This window comes from Oncorhynchus clarkii, chromosome 4, assembly GCF_045791955.1.
Source record: "Oncorhynchus clarkii lewisi isolate Uvic-CL-2024 chromosome 4, UVic_Ocla_1.0, whole genome shotgun sequence".
NCBI classification, from domain to species: domain Eukaryota; kingdom Metazoa; phylum Chordata; class Actinopteri; order Salmoniformes; family Salmonidae; genus Oncorhynchus; species Oncorhynchus clarkii.
The window spans coordinates 27,949,292-27,965,735 of NC_092150.1; the positions used below are offsets into that span (position 1 = coordinate 27,949,292).

The 16,444-nt window shown below is 45.2% G+C and overlaps 2 protein-coding genes across 5 annotated transcripts in view; one reads left to right on the plus strand and one right to left on the minus strand.

Annotated features, from left to right (window-relative positions):
- Positions 1-8,568, plus strand: part of LOC139406674 (ubiquitin specific peptidase 24) — a 47,921-nt gene extending 39,353 nt beyond the window's left edge. For all 4 annotated transcript variants that reach the window (XM_071149545.1, XM_071149544.1, XM_071149546.1 and 1 more), the window contains 12 exons: positions 320-415; positions 527-744; positions 3,779-4,076; positions 4,229-4,331; positions 4,438-4,556; positions 4,882-4,995; positions 5,110-5,175; positions 5,310-5,376; positions 5,635-5,713; positions 5,907-5,982; positions 6,075-6,272; positions 6,472-8,568. In XM_071149545.1, the coding sequence (XP_071005646.1) occupies positions 320-415; positions 527-744; positions 3,779-4,076; positions 4,229-4,331; positions 4,438-4,556; positions 4,882-4,995; positions 5,110-5,175; positions 5,310-5,376; positions 5,635-5,713; positions 5,907-5,982; positions 6,075-6,272; positions 6,472-6,534 (1,497 nt within the window). In that variant the 3' untranslated portion in view covers positions 6,535-8,568. The remainder of the gene's footprint in view (positions 1-319; positions 416-526; positions 745-3,778; positions 4,077-4,228; positions 4,332-4,437; positions 4,557-4,881; positions 4,996-5,109; positions 5,176-5,309; positions 5,377-5,634; positions 5,714-5,906; positions 5,983-6,074; positions 6,273-6,471) is intronic.
- Positions 8,569-8,650: 82 nt separating this feature from the next.
- LOC139407961 (barttin CLCNK type accessory subunit beta) lies at positions 8,651-9,918 on the minus strand. Its single transcript, XM_071151825.1, has 3 exons — positions 9,742-9,918; positions 8,898-8,977; positions 8,651-8,759 (listed from the first exon to the last, which is right to left on the minus strand). Exons 1-3 carry the CDS (start codon positions 9,916-9,918, stop codon positions 8,651-8,653), a joined length of 366 nt encoding a protein of 121 aa, XP_071007926.1.
- Between the last annotated feature and the right edge of the window lie 6,526 nt (positions 9,919-16,444).

Here is a 16,444-nt window from a genome sequence, read left to right on the forward strand (position 1 = left end):
ACTGGTTCGGTGGACCACATTTTGTAATCCGTCACCTTCCCTGAGACTTTAAAAAAGCACCCTGTGTTAATGCCTAGGCTTTAGCTCAGTTCGCTAATCAAATGTTATTGGTCACATACACATATTTAGCAGATGTTATTGCGGGTGTAGCGAAATGCTTTTGTTCCTAGCTCCAACAGTGCAATAAAACACTGTCTTGTGGCGCACAGACAAACTCCTCTCCCCTTCCCCCTCCATTTCTGTGTCTGTCTCTGTCTGTCTGTGTCTCTGTCTGTGTCTCTCTCGGTGTGTCTCTCTCTCTGTGTTTATCTGTCTATAGATGGTGAGAGATGAGAACCTGAAGTTTATGAAGAACAGAGATGTGTACAACAGCGACTACTTCAACTTCACTCTGTCACTGGCCTCCGTCAACGCGGTATGTGTTTGTGTGTGTAAGATAAACAGAGACGTGTCTGCATAATTCAAAGTTATGCCTGACTCTTTTAAAACTGTTCTTATAAGGTGTGTGTGTGTGTGTGTGTGGCAGACAAAGCTGAAGCACCCAGCCTATCAGGCCATGGCCAGAGTCAGTCTCCAGCTAGCAGTCCACTTCCTGTTCCACACCTACCTCCACACCAAAAAGAAGCTGCGGGTGGACACAGAGGAGTGGATGACTACGGTGGAGGTGCTGCTGTCTAAAAGCAGTGAAGCCTGTCACTGGATGGCTCAGTACCTGGTGGGACCTGAGGGACGAGAGATCACCAAGTCAGTACTACTATAATACTGCTATAGTACTGCTATAATACTAATATTCTACTACTTAGAGCTGTTGCGGTGACCTTATTACCGCCACACCAGCAGTCATGAGTTATGACCGCAGTCAAATTCCATGTGACCATTGAGTCACGGTAATCTCCTCTTATGCACTCTGGACATGTTGGTAGTACCCAGCTCCCTAACGACCATCAGGTCATAATGGCCTGGTACTCGGGGCTCTATTGTCCCTCTAACCACTCTGACATCAGTGCACATGAAATCAGAAATCACATCAAACACTTATCAAAACAGTATCATGCTTTTAAAACTCACCATTAGGCAAAAAATATTTACCTCACTGTGATGGCAATTTGAAGAAAGAAGTTCAACAACAGGTTGAAACTGAGTGGAAAACGTGGTCATTGTGGATGTTTCAAAGCCAAACGCAGTGAAATGGACAGACGTTGCATGTAGAACCTTCATTTGCATATTAGAGCTTGTGCAAACTCTTTCAAATAGCCTATAGTCGCATCAGGAAGTCCATTGTATGTTTTGATTCTGAAGACAGACAGGTTTGTATAATTCACAACTGAAATTGCCAAAACCGACATCTAGAGTATAAGACCTGTTTCAAATTATCACTTTTATGCTCAACGAAACCACTTGCTCCGGATATATTTTTTTCAATTACATTATTCTAACAAAAAAAATCTGATTTATAAAATCTGATATAAAATAATAGGACTTACAGGCATATCTTTTCTGCTAAATGAACTAGCCTACAGCCTTTGGCATGGCGCATAGCCAGATAGCATACATTAGGCCGATTCCTATTCTGTTCTTCTGAAATATATTTTCTTCATATCATAATGTTTATTTTAGGCCAGACTAAAATGAATAATGGATTTATTGTGATGGTGTATATTGAATAGGTTTATTCAACTTTTTTAATGTAGATGTTCCAATGGCGCGCATCGCCAAGTGGTAAGGGTAGGTAACAACACATCTGCCACGCTGATCCTCAACATGGGGGCCCCTCGGGTGCGTGCTCAGTCCCTTCCTGTACTCCCTGTTCACCCATGGCTGCATGGCCAAGCACAACTCCCAACACCAAGTTTTCCGACGTCACAACAGTGGTAGGCTTGATCACCGACAACGATGAGAAAGTCTATAGGGAGGTGGTCAGAGATGCCAGGATAACATCTCCCTCAACGTGATCAAGACAAAGGAGATCATCGTGGACTACAGGAAAATAAGGGCAGAGCATTCAGCATGGGTCCTCAGATCCTCAAAAGTTCTACAGCTGAACCATCGAGAGCATCACCACCTGTTATGGCAACTGCTCGGCCTCCGACCGCAAGGTACTACAGAGGGTAGTGCATACGGCCCAGTACATCACTGGGGCCAAGCTTCCTGCCATCCAGGATCTCTATACCAGGCGGTGTCAGAGGAAGGCCCTAAAAATTGTCAAAGACTCCAGCCATCCTAGTCATAGACTGTTTTCTCTGCTACCACACGGCAAGCGGTACCGGAGCGCCAAGTCTAGGTCCAAACGGCTTCTTAACAGTTTCTACCCCCACGCTATAAGACTCCTGAACAACTAATCAAATTGCTACCCGGACTATTAGCATTGATCCCCTACCCATTTTTACGCTGCTGCTACTCTGTTTATTAACTATACATAGTCACTTTACCTCTACCTACATATTACCTCAATTTCTTTGACTAACCTGTGCCCCCGCACATTGACTCTGTACCGGTGTATATAGCCTCGCTACTGTTATTCTATTGTTGCTCTTTAATTATTTATTTATTTATTTTTGGGCCACACCATTTGTATTCGGTGACACTCTAGACCCAAACTGTTTCTAAAGTCGTCGAAAGCCAAGTTAATAAACAGATCACTGACCATTCCATTCTGAATCCCACCGTACCTTCTCCGCTGTGTAATCCGGTACCATGCTCAAGGTACTAAACGATATCATAACCGTCGTCGATAACAGACAGTACTGTACAGCCGTCTACATCGACCTGGCCAAGGCTTTCGACTTTGTCAATCACCGTATTCTTATCGGCAGACTCAACAGCCTTTGTTTCTCAAATGTCTGCCTCGCCTGGTTCACCAACTACTTCTCAGAGTTCAGTGTGTCAAATCGGAGGGCCTGTTGTCCGGACCTCTGGCAGTCTCTATGGGGGTTCCACAGGGTTCAATTCTCGGGCCGACTCTTTTCTCTGTATATATCAATGACGTCGCTCTTGCTGCGGGTGATTCCCTGATCCACTTCTACGCAGACGACACCATTCTGTATACCTTTGGACAATGTTAACTAACCTCCAAACGAGCTTCAATGCCATACAACACTCCTTCCGTGGCCTCCAACTGCTCTTTAATGCTAGTACAACCAAATGCATGCTTTTCAACCATTCGCTACCCGCCCGCCCGACTAGCATCACTACCCTGGACGGTTCTGACCTAGAATATGTTGACAACTACAAATACCTAGGTGTCTGGCTAGACTGTAAACTCTCCTTCCAGACTCATATTAAACATCTCCAATCCAAAATCAAATCTGAATTCGGCTTTCTATTTCGCAACAAAGCCACCTTCACTCACGCCGCTAAACTTACCCTAGTTAAACTGACTATCCTACTGGTCCTTGACTTCGGTGATGTCATCTACAAAATAGCTTCCAATACTCTACTCAGCAAACTGGATGCAGTCTATCACAGTGCCATCCGTTTTGTTACCAAAGCCCCTTATTCCACCCACCACTGCAACCTGTATGCTCTCGTCGGCTGGCCCTCGCTACATATCTCTGTGTTGTTCTTTCTGTCACACTGCTTTGCTTTATCTTGGCCAGGTCGCAGTTGTAAATGAGAACTTGTTCTCAACTGGCTTACCTGGTTAAATAAAGGTGAAATCATTTTTTTATTTTTATACTATAATACTACTACTCTACACAGAACCACTGTAGTACTACTACTTATATCTTACATTTCTACTCATCAATCTAACTGATCTTTCTCTCCTCCCCCCTTCCAGAGTGTGTCTGTTGGAGTGTGGGGTGAGGGAGGTGAGGGTCGTAGTGGCAGCCATCTTGGAGAAGACCTTAGAGAGTGCGCTCCACTTCGCTGACTCTGGATTGGACAGCCTGACCGACGCGCTCCTCTCCCTATTGGACAAAGATGTTCCTGAGAACGTCAAAAACTGCAACCAATACTTCAGCCTCTTCAGCAACTTTGCTCAGAGAGGCTCTGGTCCGTGCCATTTGTTGTTGAAACACTCAGCGTATCGCAGGATGCTCATCTTTCTCCTCGGACCCAACAGACAGAACAACCAGGTACTCACAGCACACACTCAATTCCTACTCCGCTGCAGTGAAATGCATATGACAGATTGTTATTGTTGATGGTTCTGGAAGTTAATTACCTTTTTTCCCACTCACTCTCTCTCTCTCGCTCCCTGTTCCTGTGATTCCTTCTCCCACTCTAGAATCGGAGGTGGAGTCCAGCCCAGGCCAGAGAGTTCCTGCACCTCCACTCCACTCTGGCCCTGATGACTCTCCACTCAGAACTCAACACACAGCACACACATGGTAACACAAACGCACTTACCGCAGTTAGGATGGTTCCATAATACGCTGATGTGTGTGTTTCTCAGATCACAGTGTGTGTAAGCTGATGTGTGTGTGCGTTTCTCAGATCAAGGTGTGTGTAAGCTGATTGTGAGCAGTATCCCTGCCTCCTCCCGCCTCCTCCCCCTCAACGCTGACATCATGGCCTCGCTCTTCAGCCCCGAGGGACAGCCTTACCTGCTAGAGGTAACATACACACGGTCTCTCTCACACACACACACACACACTGAGGAGTATTTCTGGCTGTAATAAAGCCCTATTGTGGGGGAAAACTCATTCTGATTGGCTTGGACTAGCTCCACAGTGGGTGTCCTCCCAGGCCCACCCATGGCTACGCCTCTGCATAGTCATGTGAAATCCATAGATTAAGGCCTAATTAATTTATTTCAATTGACTTATTTCCTTTATATGAACTGTAACTCAGTAAAATCGTTGAAATTGTAATATTTTTGTTCAGTGTATATGGAAGAGGCAGTTATTCTTTTTTCTTAACATTTTTGTTTGTCTGTAGGTGATGTTTGCGGTGCGGGAGTTGTCAGGCCCTCTGACTGTGCTGATAGAGATGGTGACGTACTGCTCCTTCTGTAACGAACCCTTCTCCCTCGGAGTATTACAGCTGCTCAAGGTAAGAACTACAACTGCCAGTTGTGAACAAATCCATTTCCACAGAGGACTCCAAATCCCAGCACAAAACACATCATTACTCTTCTGATCTGTGTGTGTATGTTTATGTACATAGACCCAGTTGGAGACCGCTCCACCCCATGAGTTGAAGAACGTTTTCCAGCTGCTGCAAGAGCTGCTGGTGAGTGACCGCTGTCAATCAAACCTGTCTGTACATTAGGGTTGAGCGATTTAACAGAAAATAATTTGTTTGGGATGGGGAATCCATGCCCCGACGAGGCAGTGTAATACACACAGTGTAACGTGTGTTCTCAGGTGGTAGAGGACCCTCTCCAGACCCAGAGACTGAAGTACGCCTTTGAGTCAGAGAAAGGCCTGCTAGGTAGGCTACCTTCCACTGGAAGTGTGTGCAGGGCGTGTGTATTTGTAAGGCGTGTGCAGAGCGTGTGTAAGGCGTGTGCAGAGCGTGTGTAAGGCGTGTGCAGAGCGTGTGTAAGGCGTGTGCAGAGCGTGTGTAAGGCGTGTGCAGAGCGTGTGTATTTGTAAGGCGTGTGCAGAGCGTGTGTAAGGCGTGTGGAGAGTGTGTGTAAGGTGTGTGGAGAGCGTGTGTGTGTGTGTGACACTCTTCTCTTGTTTGCAGCATTGATGCACCAGAGTAACAACGTGGACAGCAGCCGCTGCTACCAGTGTGTCAAGTTCCTGGTTACCCTGGCACAGAAGTGAGTTCCTCCAGAGACCAGGAAATATGTTCATGTCGCCACCCTTTTGTCTCAGGCTGAAAATATTGAACGGAAGTAGATTTGAACGTTGCAGCAAGTACATGAAAGTAACAAAGAATATTTGTTTCAGTTAAAACCTCTCATTTCATACTTCCTGATTTCACATCAAGTGTTTGTCTGTCTCTTTCTCCAGGTGTGCTCCTGCTAAGGACTATTTTAAAGATCTGTCTGGTCACTGGAGCTGGGCAGTGCAGTGGCTGCAGAAAAAGGCAAGCATCAAGCACACAACGCACACACAATTTCAGGTGTGTGTGTGTGTATAGAGTATGGGTTAGTGTTACAGTGTGTGTTTCTCTGTCAGATGTCAGAACACTACTGGACTCCTCAGAGCAACGTGTCCAATGAGACGTCCACAGCCAAAACGTTCCAGCGCACCATCTCAGCCCAGGACACGCTGGCCTACGCCACAGCACTGCTCAACGAGAAGGAGCCATCTGGCAGCAGCAACGGCTCTGACGGCAGCCCAGCCAACGAGAACGCAGACCGCAGCCTCCGACAGGTACAGCTTGACAGAAGTATGAAGAGCTCAGTAGCGGTCCTAGAATAGAGCCTTGTCAGGGTATTGTCACTTCTCAGGACTGGGCTGAGCTCAAAATCTTGGCTGAAGAGTGTTGTATGAATCGGTTTCATAAAGATCTCTTACTCTGAGATGTCACGTCTCCTGTAATCTCTCCCTCTCCCCTCTCTCTTTATCTCAGGGTTCCGAGTCTCCCATGATGCTCGGTGATTCAAAGAGTGATCTGGAGGATGTCGACCCTTAGCTTCTCCTACCAGACACAATCGCTCCAATTGAGAGAAGGCTCCAAACAACCAATCAAGAGACTGCTTTTCACCTGATTGGCCAGAGTTTTGAGGGAGAGGCCCGCTACAGCCTGGTTGGCGGAGCAACAAAGGATGCGATGCGTGAAATATCTTGAGTGACTTCCGGCCAGACTAATGTAATCAGAGCTGGAGGAGAGTTTAGAGACCAGACTAATGGAATCAGAGCTTGAGGAGAGTTTTGAGACCAGACTAATGGAATCAGAGCTGGAGGAGAGTTTTGAGACCAGACTAATGGGTTACAGTGCAGTTTATTCTTCTCTTACTGGCTGAGTCAGAAGGTTCACCCCTTTGCCTTTGTAGTTCACTACTTTGGGCCAAAGGTTCAGTGACGGCTAGTGGTACTAGACTGTATCGGCAAAAGGGTGTCATTTCAGATGTAGCCACACACACGGAAGGGATGGGTTTGTTTTGTAAGTTGTTGCTCATATTTGGCAATGTAACTAAACAGACCATATTCATTATTGTAAAGATCTGTTCGATAGCTGTAATTTGAAATGTAAGATAATATTTTAGTCTCCTGTGCTCCACTCTGTAGATGTGTGTATGTGTGAGCCCACGGTATGACCTGCTCTGGAAGAACACCACACACACACACACACACACACACACACACACACACACACGTTTAACCAGGGTTTTTATGTATGCACTTTATAGTCCACCCCAGTCTATAGTGGAGTAGAGCAATAGTGATCAGGTTCGCTAGAGCAGCTTAACCATCCTCAACACACGCACCTGTCTTTCTTTTGGTGTTAGCACTTCTTATCACACCAAACTTAGTTTTCAGCTTGTTACACACACACACACAGTACACACAGCCGATGCCACCGTAGAGAACAGGCGCTCCTATGGCTATGTCTGTTGCTCCGGTAACCACAGTGGTATCTAGGAATGGCGCAGTCTACGGAGGGTTCTAGAACACGAACGGAACCAAACCAACCAATCATTCAGCGCTCTCCCCTCCCCTTACAGCGAATCACAGCGCTGGATTTTAGGTATTTTAATTTCTTTGTTTTTGGTTTCTCCTGATGTCGCTGTACTTATGCCACCACCACTGCCCTGTGAGAGACACACACCAGAGAGAAGGTCATCGTGCCAACCAGAGGAGAGATCAGGAGCAAGTTTTACTTTGGGTGCCAATGAAATACACACACACTGTCTTCCCCTTTTTTTATTTATATATGTACACACACACCATACTCTGCTTTATCATTATTATTTGGCGCTGGGTTTTTCTTTTTTTGCCTTTTTATCTTTGTCTGTTCAGGTTTGCCTTTGGACACAGAGGGGCATAACCTCTGACCCCTAAGCTCTGATACCAAACCCCACCCCACCTGGACCTCTGACCGCTAACCTCTTGACCTAACCCCTGGGAGAATTCTAGTGCCTTCATCTCCCAACTTCCCTCACGTCTCTGAAATCAAATTTTATTGGTCACATACACGTGTTTAGCAGATGTTTTTGTGGGTGTAGTGAAATGCAAAGTTTCCTAAGAGCTCGAAGCGAGGCAGCCCTCTGTCAGTGTCATTTTTAAGCATCCCTTGTCCCTCTCACACCAATCCCCTACCTGGCAAAAGATGACTTGCTATAATGAACTGTGTGTATGTTACCATGCTGTGTATTGACCAGCAGACTGACCGGGCCCTCATCCTGGTCTTAGAAGGCTGTGTCAGAGCTTTCAGGTGTGTTCTAGGTCTGGTGTGCCAATGACACAGCACTCCTCACTCAGAGCCTACTGCTCAGTTTGACCCTCAACAGCACCTGTAGTACTTCTCAGAACAGTACCATCTGTGGTGTGTAGTAAGGGGGGGAGGGAGGGATGGAATTACAGATTGATATGGATCCAGATTTTTATTCTGTCTCATTCTGCTTTGAGCATCATTCATGTTGAAACCCAGTTTTCATTTGTACATCAGTTTGATTATGGGGAAATTTGATATAAAATAAACTGGAATGCCCAACCTTTTTGTAAACTTTGTCTTGTTCTTTGTGTGTCTGTGAAACAGGAGTGATCACAGTAAAATATAAAATCCATAAAATATGTTTTATTTCAGGTCAAGCCAGGTGTAGTATGGGACAGCTGTGGGAAGAGTGGAGCTGGAGGACCAGAGGGACAGACAGGGCAGGGCTGACCTTGTTATCATGGAAACCAGCCAGTGTAACACTGAGAGAGAAGTGGGAGATACGTCAGTCTTGTATCTCAATGCTCCATCACATAAACATACATTCATGATCACATTACTTCCTACTAATACTACATATTAGTATATTACTGGAGTGTATATATGTGTGTATACAGTACCTGATGTTTTTCTCGCCTGCAGCAGCATCCATGCTGTCCCTGGCTCCCCTCTCCTCCAGGCTCTGAGAGATCAACACCACCTGACAAACAAACACAGATTTAATGACCCTGTTTGTTTATTCCATGCACACTCATTCTGTGTTTAGTATGGCTCTGGGAGAGACCGAGTGGAGACAGACCGCACGTCCTGCTACTATACTGAACAAAAATATAAATGTAACATGCTACAATTTCAAAGATTTTACTGAGTTAGTTTAGAGAAGTAAATCAGTCAATGTAAATAAATGATTTAGGCCCTAGTATATGGATTTCACATGACTGGCAGGGCGCAGCCATGGGTGGGAATAGGCCAACCCACTGGGGATCCAGGCCCAGCCAATCAGAATTATTTTTTCCCCCCACAAAAGGGCTTTATTAAAGACAGAAATACTCCTTAGCACCCCCCTCCCCCTCCTCAGATGATCCTGCAGGTGAAGAAGCCGGATGTGGAGGTCCTGGGCTGGCGTGGTCCACGTGGTCTGCGGTTGTACGGCCAAGTTGGATGTACTGCCATATTCTATAAAATGACGCGGCTTATGGTAGAATCCTCTCTGGCAACAGCTCTATTGAACATTTCTGCAGTCAGCATGCCAATTGCACACTCCCTCAACTTGAGACGTCTGTGGCATTGTGTTGTGTGACAAAACTGCACATTTTAGAGTGCCCTTTTATTGTCCCTTTGATCATACTGTTTAATCAGCTTCTTGATTTGCCACACCTGTTAGGGGGATCGATTATCTAGGAAAGGTTGTCTCCCTGAGGTAAGTTTAAACTTGAACATACACACACACACACCTGTTCTTACCTTAGGGTAGCACTGGCAGAGGCTCCACGCGGTGCCAAGGGTGACCATGGTGATCCCCAGAGAGCAGAGTGTTGCGTAGATGTGAGGTCGCTCCTGAGTCATAACGAACAGACCGACTAACAACACACACATCCCCGCCGCGATCAGACCATACCGATACGGCTTACCCTCCACCATGCTGCTGCTACTCTGACCAATGAAGTCTGAACCAAACCCACTCCACCTTGGTATGGAGCTTAGCTAAGGCTATGTTATGCTCTGGGTCAGATACTACTGAAGGTGAGGGAAAGAAGGAGGTTCAAGATTTGTAATTCAGCAACAGAGTTCCACTCTGCTGGTTATTACAGCCTGCAGACAGAATAAGGTGTGTGCATGTGGACGTTTTTAAGTATACTTGTGGGGACCAGAAGTCCCCACAAGAATAGTAAACAAACAAAAATCTGACCAACTGGGGACATTTTGTTAGTCCCCACAAGGTCAAATGCTATTTCTAGGGTTAGGTTTTTGGGTTAGGGAAAATAGAATTTTGAATGGGACTGAGTTGTTTGTCCCAACAAGGTCAGTTATTACAAGACTGTGTGTGTGTGGTTTTACTATCCTTGTGGGGATCAGAAATCCTCACAAGGATAGTAAAACAAGTACATTTCTGACAAGTGGGGATATTTTGCCAGTTCTCACAAGGAAAAATGCTATTTAAGGCTTAAGGTTAGGTTAGGGAAACTATGATTTTGAATGGGAATCATTTGTTTGGTCCCCACAAGAATAATACAATGTTTGTGTGGTGGCCAGTGGTGGGTATACCCTGATGAAGACAGCTCGGCTGTCAACGTTGGTATTACATTTTTCCATCTGAGCTCCTAGAGTGTGCGGCTCTTTTATTTTCAAGTTTCTACTCCGCTAGCCAGCACCTCGTCTTAATAGGTGTGCGTTTCTTTTTCTTCTAGATCGGCCAGTGGTGGGTCACCTTGTCCTACCTCCAGTTCTACTTGAAGTAAATGCTTTCTCAAGGAGAGATGAAGGGGAGAAGGCTGTCACTCTGCTAGGAGGCCCACAACTCCTTCTCCACCGTCCTATTTTCCTCTCCCCTTTATCTCTCTCTCTCTCTCTCTCTCTCCTTGAAAGCATTTACTTCAAGTGTAACTGAGGTTAGAACAGAACAAAGAAACTGAGCAAACATACAGTGCATTCGGAAAGTATTCAGACCCCTTCACTTTTTCCACATATTGTTACGTTACAGCCTTGTTCTAAAATTGATTAAATATTTTTTCCCTCATCAATCTACACACAATACCCCATAATGACAAAGTGAAAAAACAGGTTTTAGAATTTTTTGCGCATTTATTTAAAAAAAACTGAAATACCTTACTTACATAGGTATTCAGACCCTTTGGTATGAGACTCGACATTGAGCTCAGGTGCATCCTGTTTCCATTGATCATCCTTGAGATGTTTCTACAACTTGATTGGAGTCCACCTGTGGTAAATTCAATTGATTTACGTGATTTGGAAAGGCACACACCTGTCTATATAAGGTCCCACAGTTGACAGTGCATGTCAGAGCAAAAACCAAGCCATTGGGTCGAAGGAATTGTCCGTAGAGCTCCGAGACAGGATTGTGTAGAGGCACACTTCTGGAGAAGGGTAACACAAAATGTCTTAAGCATTGAAGGTCCCCAAGAACACAGTGGCCTCCATCATTCTTAAATTTAAGAAGTTTGGAACGACAAAGACTCTTCCAACAGCTGGCTGCCCGGCCAAACTGAGCCATCGGGGGAGAAGGGCCTTAGTCAAGGAGGTGACCAAGAAACCAATGGTCACTCAGACAGAACTCCAGTTCCTCTGTGGAGATGGGAGAACCTTCCAGAAGGACAACCATCTCTGCAGCCCTCAACCAATCAGGGTTTTATGGTGGAGTGGTCAGACAGAAGCCACTCCTCAGTAAAAGGCACATAACAGCCCACTTGGAATTTGCCAAAAGGCACCTAAAGGACTATCAGACCATGAGAAATAAGATTCTTTGGTCTGGTGAAACCAAGATTAAACTCTTTGGCCTGAATACCAAGCATCACCTCTGGAGGAGACCTGGCACCAGCCCTACGGTGAAGCATGGTGGCCTCATGCTGTGGGGATGTTTTTCAGCGGCAGGGACTGGGAGACTAGTCAGGATCGAGGGAAAGATGAACGGAGCACAGAGCGTACAGAAAACCTGCACCAGACGCTCAGGACCTCCGACTGGGGGGCGAAGGTTCACCTTCCAACCGGACAACGACCCTAAGCACACAGCCAAGACAACGTAGGAATGGCTTTGGGACAAGTATATAAATGTCCTTGAGTGGCCCAGCCAGAGCCCGGACTTGAACCCGATCAAAAATCTCTGGAGAGACCTGAAAATAGCTGTGCAACGACGCTCCCCATCCAACCTTAGAGCTTGAAAGGATCTGCAGAGAAGAATGGGAGAAACTCCCCAAATACAGGTGTGCCAAGCTTGTAGCGTCATACCCAAGAAGACTCAAGGCTGTAATCAATGCCAAAGGTGCTTCAACAAGTACTGACTAAAGGGTCCGAATATTTATGTAAATGTGTTAGTTCAGTTTTTTTTTTATATACATTTGGTCAAAATGTTTAAAAATCAGTTTGCCATTATGGGGTATTGTGTGTAGATTGATGAGGGGGGAAAACTATTTAATCAATTTTAGAATAAGGCGGTAACGTACCAAAATGTAGAAAAGGTCAAGGGGTCTGAATACTTCCGAATGCACGGCATGCTATAACAATACCTTAACACTCACATCTGAGACACAAACGACTCAGAGATCTTTGGTTAATCATTTACTAAAGTTGATCATGACATCCCATTTTAAAAATGAAGAGAGAGAGAAAAAAACTGTTACAAGCGTTTACTACTGTAACAACAAGGCACTTCTGGTTGAAATCATCTCTGCCCAAATTTTATTACATTGTCAAAAAAGCAAATCAGTGAAAATTATATTAATTTTAATATTGTACCTGTAAACCCAACAAAGGGAGAAAAAAAAAATAGAATCAGTGGTGCATACAAGACCACAGAAGCACACACACTCGCTATATCACACTCACTCACACATACATACATACATACACACACAGACACACACACCTTCTCACTCACACTAGGGAATGACACTTAACTCCCTCCACAGTCACAGACACAGCTAATGGAGTCCAAGGCCGCAAGAAAGTCAGATTGGGGTTTTAAAGGCTGGCTCCATTGAGGCTGGTAGTGAAGGCTTAGTGCTGGGCTTGTCGCCTGGTGTAGCACGATGCCACTACAAAGTCAAAATATATGGCTGCCGGGCAGTCTTATACTAACAAGTAACAGCAGCAACAACAATTTTAGGTGGTGTAAAGTTGAAAAAAGTTATTTTTTCTAAATTACATAATAGGAGTGCAGTGTATTACGCTGTAGTAGTCTTAATAGCAGCATTATAACGCACTCATTCTTTAAACAAGTATGTAAACAATGTTGGTGGGTTAAACCCCTTACAGCCTCTGCGTTCCCCTCCATTCCCAAACAACTTCTCTCCCAGCACGGGTGGGCTTTATTTAGCTCACTGTGTAATGGCAGTAAGGGAATACACCAGAGTCAAAGAACAGTAGTCCCATCCTAGCCCTCAGAGGTCAGAAGGACCTCGGCTCTTCATGACAGAGTCGTAGGAGGGGGGTGCCTCCAGGTCCCAGGGAGGAGGGGTGGGGGACAAGGGGAGGTGTAGAGAGGGGGTCACTCGCACAGAGTCCTCTGACATCTCTCTACGTATCCGGTCCAACCTCCTAGGGAGAGAGAGACGGATTATAAAGTACCTTGACATATAGTGACAAACTCCCATGTCGCTCAAATCACATTGTTTCATTGTCTCCAAGAATCCTTGTCTCCTGTCCATCCTGCTCACTGTTATTGACCGTTAATGAACAAACACATTTAGCCTCTCCAGGCCTTTACACATACAAGCCGCTGATGCGCACCTTTGGAAGTATAATAAATCAATTTAATACACAACATCACAATAAATCAATTATTTATTTTAGTCAGGTCTACAGAAACATTATGATATGAATATAATGTATTTCAGAAGAACAGAATGAGTTAGCCAGATAACATACAGTAGGCCATGTGCCATGCCATATGCTTGTTCATTTAGCAGGTAAGATATGCTTGTAAATTCCGTGCCATTATTTTATATTATACGATTTTATAGTAAAAATATAATTGATTATAGCTGAATAAAATAAAGGATATTTTTCCCATTCTGGAGCAACTGCGCATATGAAGTGGCTATATTGAGCGTAAAAGTGATCATTTGAAACAGGTCCTATACGCTAGATTTAGAGATATTTGGCAATTTAATTGTGAATGATACAAACCAGCAAAAACAAACATCCTCTCACTGTCAAATGCGTTTATTTTCAGCAAACTTAACATGTGCAAATATTTGTATGAACATAACAAGTTTCAACACAGACATGTGACTAACAGAAATAGAATAATGTGTGCCTGAACAAAGAGTGGGGGTCAAAATCAAAAGTAACAGTCATGATCTGGTGTGGCCACCAGCTGCATTAAGTATTGCAGTGCATCTCCTCCTGATGGACTGCACCACATTTGCCAGTTCTTGATATGAGATGTTACCCCATTCTTCCACCAAGGCACCTGCAACTTCCCAGATGAGGGGGAAGGGTCCTAGCCCTCATCCTCCAATCCAACAGGTCCCAGACGTGCTCAATGGGATTGAGATCCAGGCTCTTAACTGGCCATGGCAGAACACTGACATTCCTGTCTTGCAGGAAATCACGCACAGCACGAGCAGTATGGCTGGTGGCATTGTCATGCTGAAGGGTCATGTCAGGATGAGTCTGTAGGAAGGGTACCACATGCGGGAGGAGGATGTCTTCCCTGTAACGCACAGCATTGAGATTGCCTGCAATGACAACAAGCTCAGTCCGATGATGCTGTGACACACTGCCCCAGACCATGACAGACCCTCCACCTCCAAATCGATCCCGCTCCAGAATACAGGCCTCGGTCTAACGTTCATTCCTTCGACGATAAACGCGAATCCGACCATCACCCCTGGTGAGACAAAACCGCGACTCGTCAGTGAAGAGCACTTTTTGCAGGTCCTGTCTGGTCCAGTGACGGTGGGTTTGTGCCCATAGGCAACGTTGTTGCCGGTGATGTCTGGTGAGGGCCTGCCTTACCACAGGCGTACAAGAACTCAGTCCAACCTCTCTCTAGCTATTGCGGACAGTCTGAGCACTGATGGAGGGATTGTGCGTTCCTGGTGTAACCTGGGCAGTTGTTGTTGCCATCCTGTACCTGTCCCGCAGGTGTGATGTTCAGATGTACCGATCCTGTGCAGGTGTTGTTACACGTGGTCTGCCACTGCGAGGACGATCAGCTGTACATCCTGTCTCTCTGTAGCGCTGTCTTAAGCATCTCACAGTACGGACATTGCAATTTATTGCCGTGGCCACATCTGCAGTCCTCATGCCTAAGGCACGTTCACGCAGATGAGCAGGGACATCTTTCTTTTGGTGTTTTTCAGAGTCGGTAGAAAGGCCTCTTTATAGTGTCCTAAATTTTCATAACTGTGACCTTAATTGCCTACCGTCTGTAAGCTGTTAGTGTCTTAACGACCGTTCCACAGGTGTATATTAATTAATTGTTTATGGTTCATTGAACAAGCATGGGAAACAGTGTTTAAACCCTTTACAATGAAGATATGTGAAGTTATTTGGATTTTTACGAATTATCTTTGAAAGACAGGGTCCTGAAAAAGGGACGTTTTCTTTTTTGCTAAGTTTATATTGGCTGCATGATGCGCCTATAGTCTATTGATGATTTGAGAAAGTCACAAAAATAGCTTGTGCTCTGTTCCTTGTCTCAGGCTGCACAGCTGTTCTCTCATCAAGTGGTCATATTTTCAATTTAATCTTGTCTTCACTAATATGTCAAATTCGTTTAGATTTAGATTGGCCCATTATCAAATAGGCAAGAACAGAGGCAGAGGGAAAAAGACATTCACTCTGTATGCACTGGAATAGTGAATGGAGGCCACTTTCATGCTGGTTAGTTTTTCAATCAGGAAGGGTAAGCTACTCTGGTTAATTTAATCCTTCCATCAACCACTGTTTGAGGCGCATGCAGCCTCTCGACAGGTGATATTCTGCCCAAACTCTGTATGCCATGGGCTCTCAAACCCTGTTCCTGCAGCTACCCAGTGCTTCATTTTGGAAACCAAATGAAATCTGTATGGGAACATTGATAGTAACATGTTTTCACAGCTAAAAATATTTAATTAAACTGTTGACAGTGCGCTCGGAAAGGAAAATGTCCAATACAATTTCACTATAATTGTAAGCTAACTCTGTAACCCACCCTGCACAATCAATGAACCAACCGCATCGCTTAGCCCTATACATTCTTTCCCAAACTCATGGATAGTCTAGAGCGTAGCATAAGGTAACCAGTCCATCTATCAGGTATCAAGGTAAGACCCAGATGCAGATCGTGTCAAAGTAACCATGGACCGCAGGCAGGGTCAGGTCAGGCAGAGGTTGGTAATCCAGAGGTGGGGCAAAGGTACAGGACGGCAGGCTCGGGGGCAGGCAGAGAGGTCAGGCGGTGGGTACAGGGTCAGGACAGGCAAGGGTCAAAAACCAGGAGGAC

Bases quoted from the DNA above. Each gene is read 5' to 3' on its own strand.
- LOC139407961 (XM_071151825.1), bottom strand. From the start codon at position 9,918: ATGGTGGAGGGTAAGCCGTATCGGTATGGTCTGATCGCGGCGGGGATG. The intron at 8,978-9,741 runs GTAAGAACAGGT...TTTGTTTGTCAG, and splicing joins TCTGCCAGTGCTACCCTAAG to GTGGTGTTGATCTCTCAGAG. The intron at 8,760-8,897 runs GTACTGTATACA...CTTCTCTCTCAG, and splicing joins GCAGGCGAGAAAAACATCAG to TGTTACACTGGCTGGTTTCC.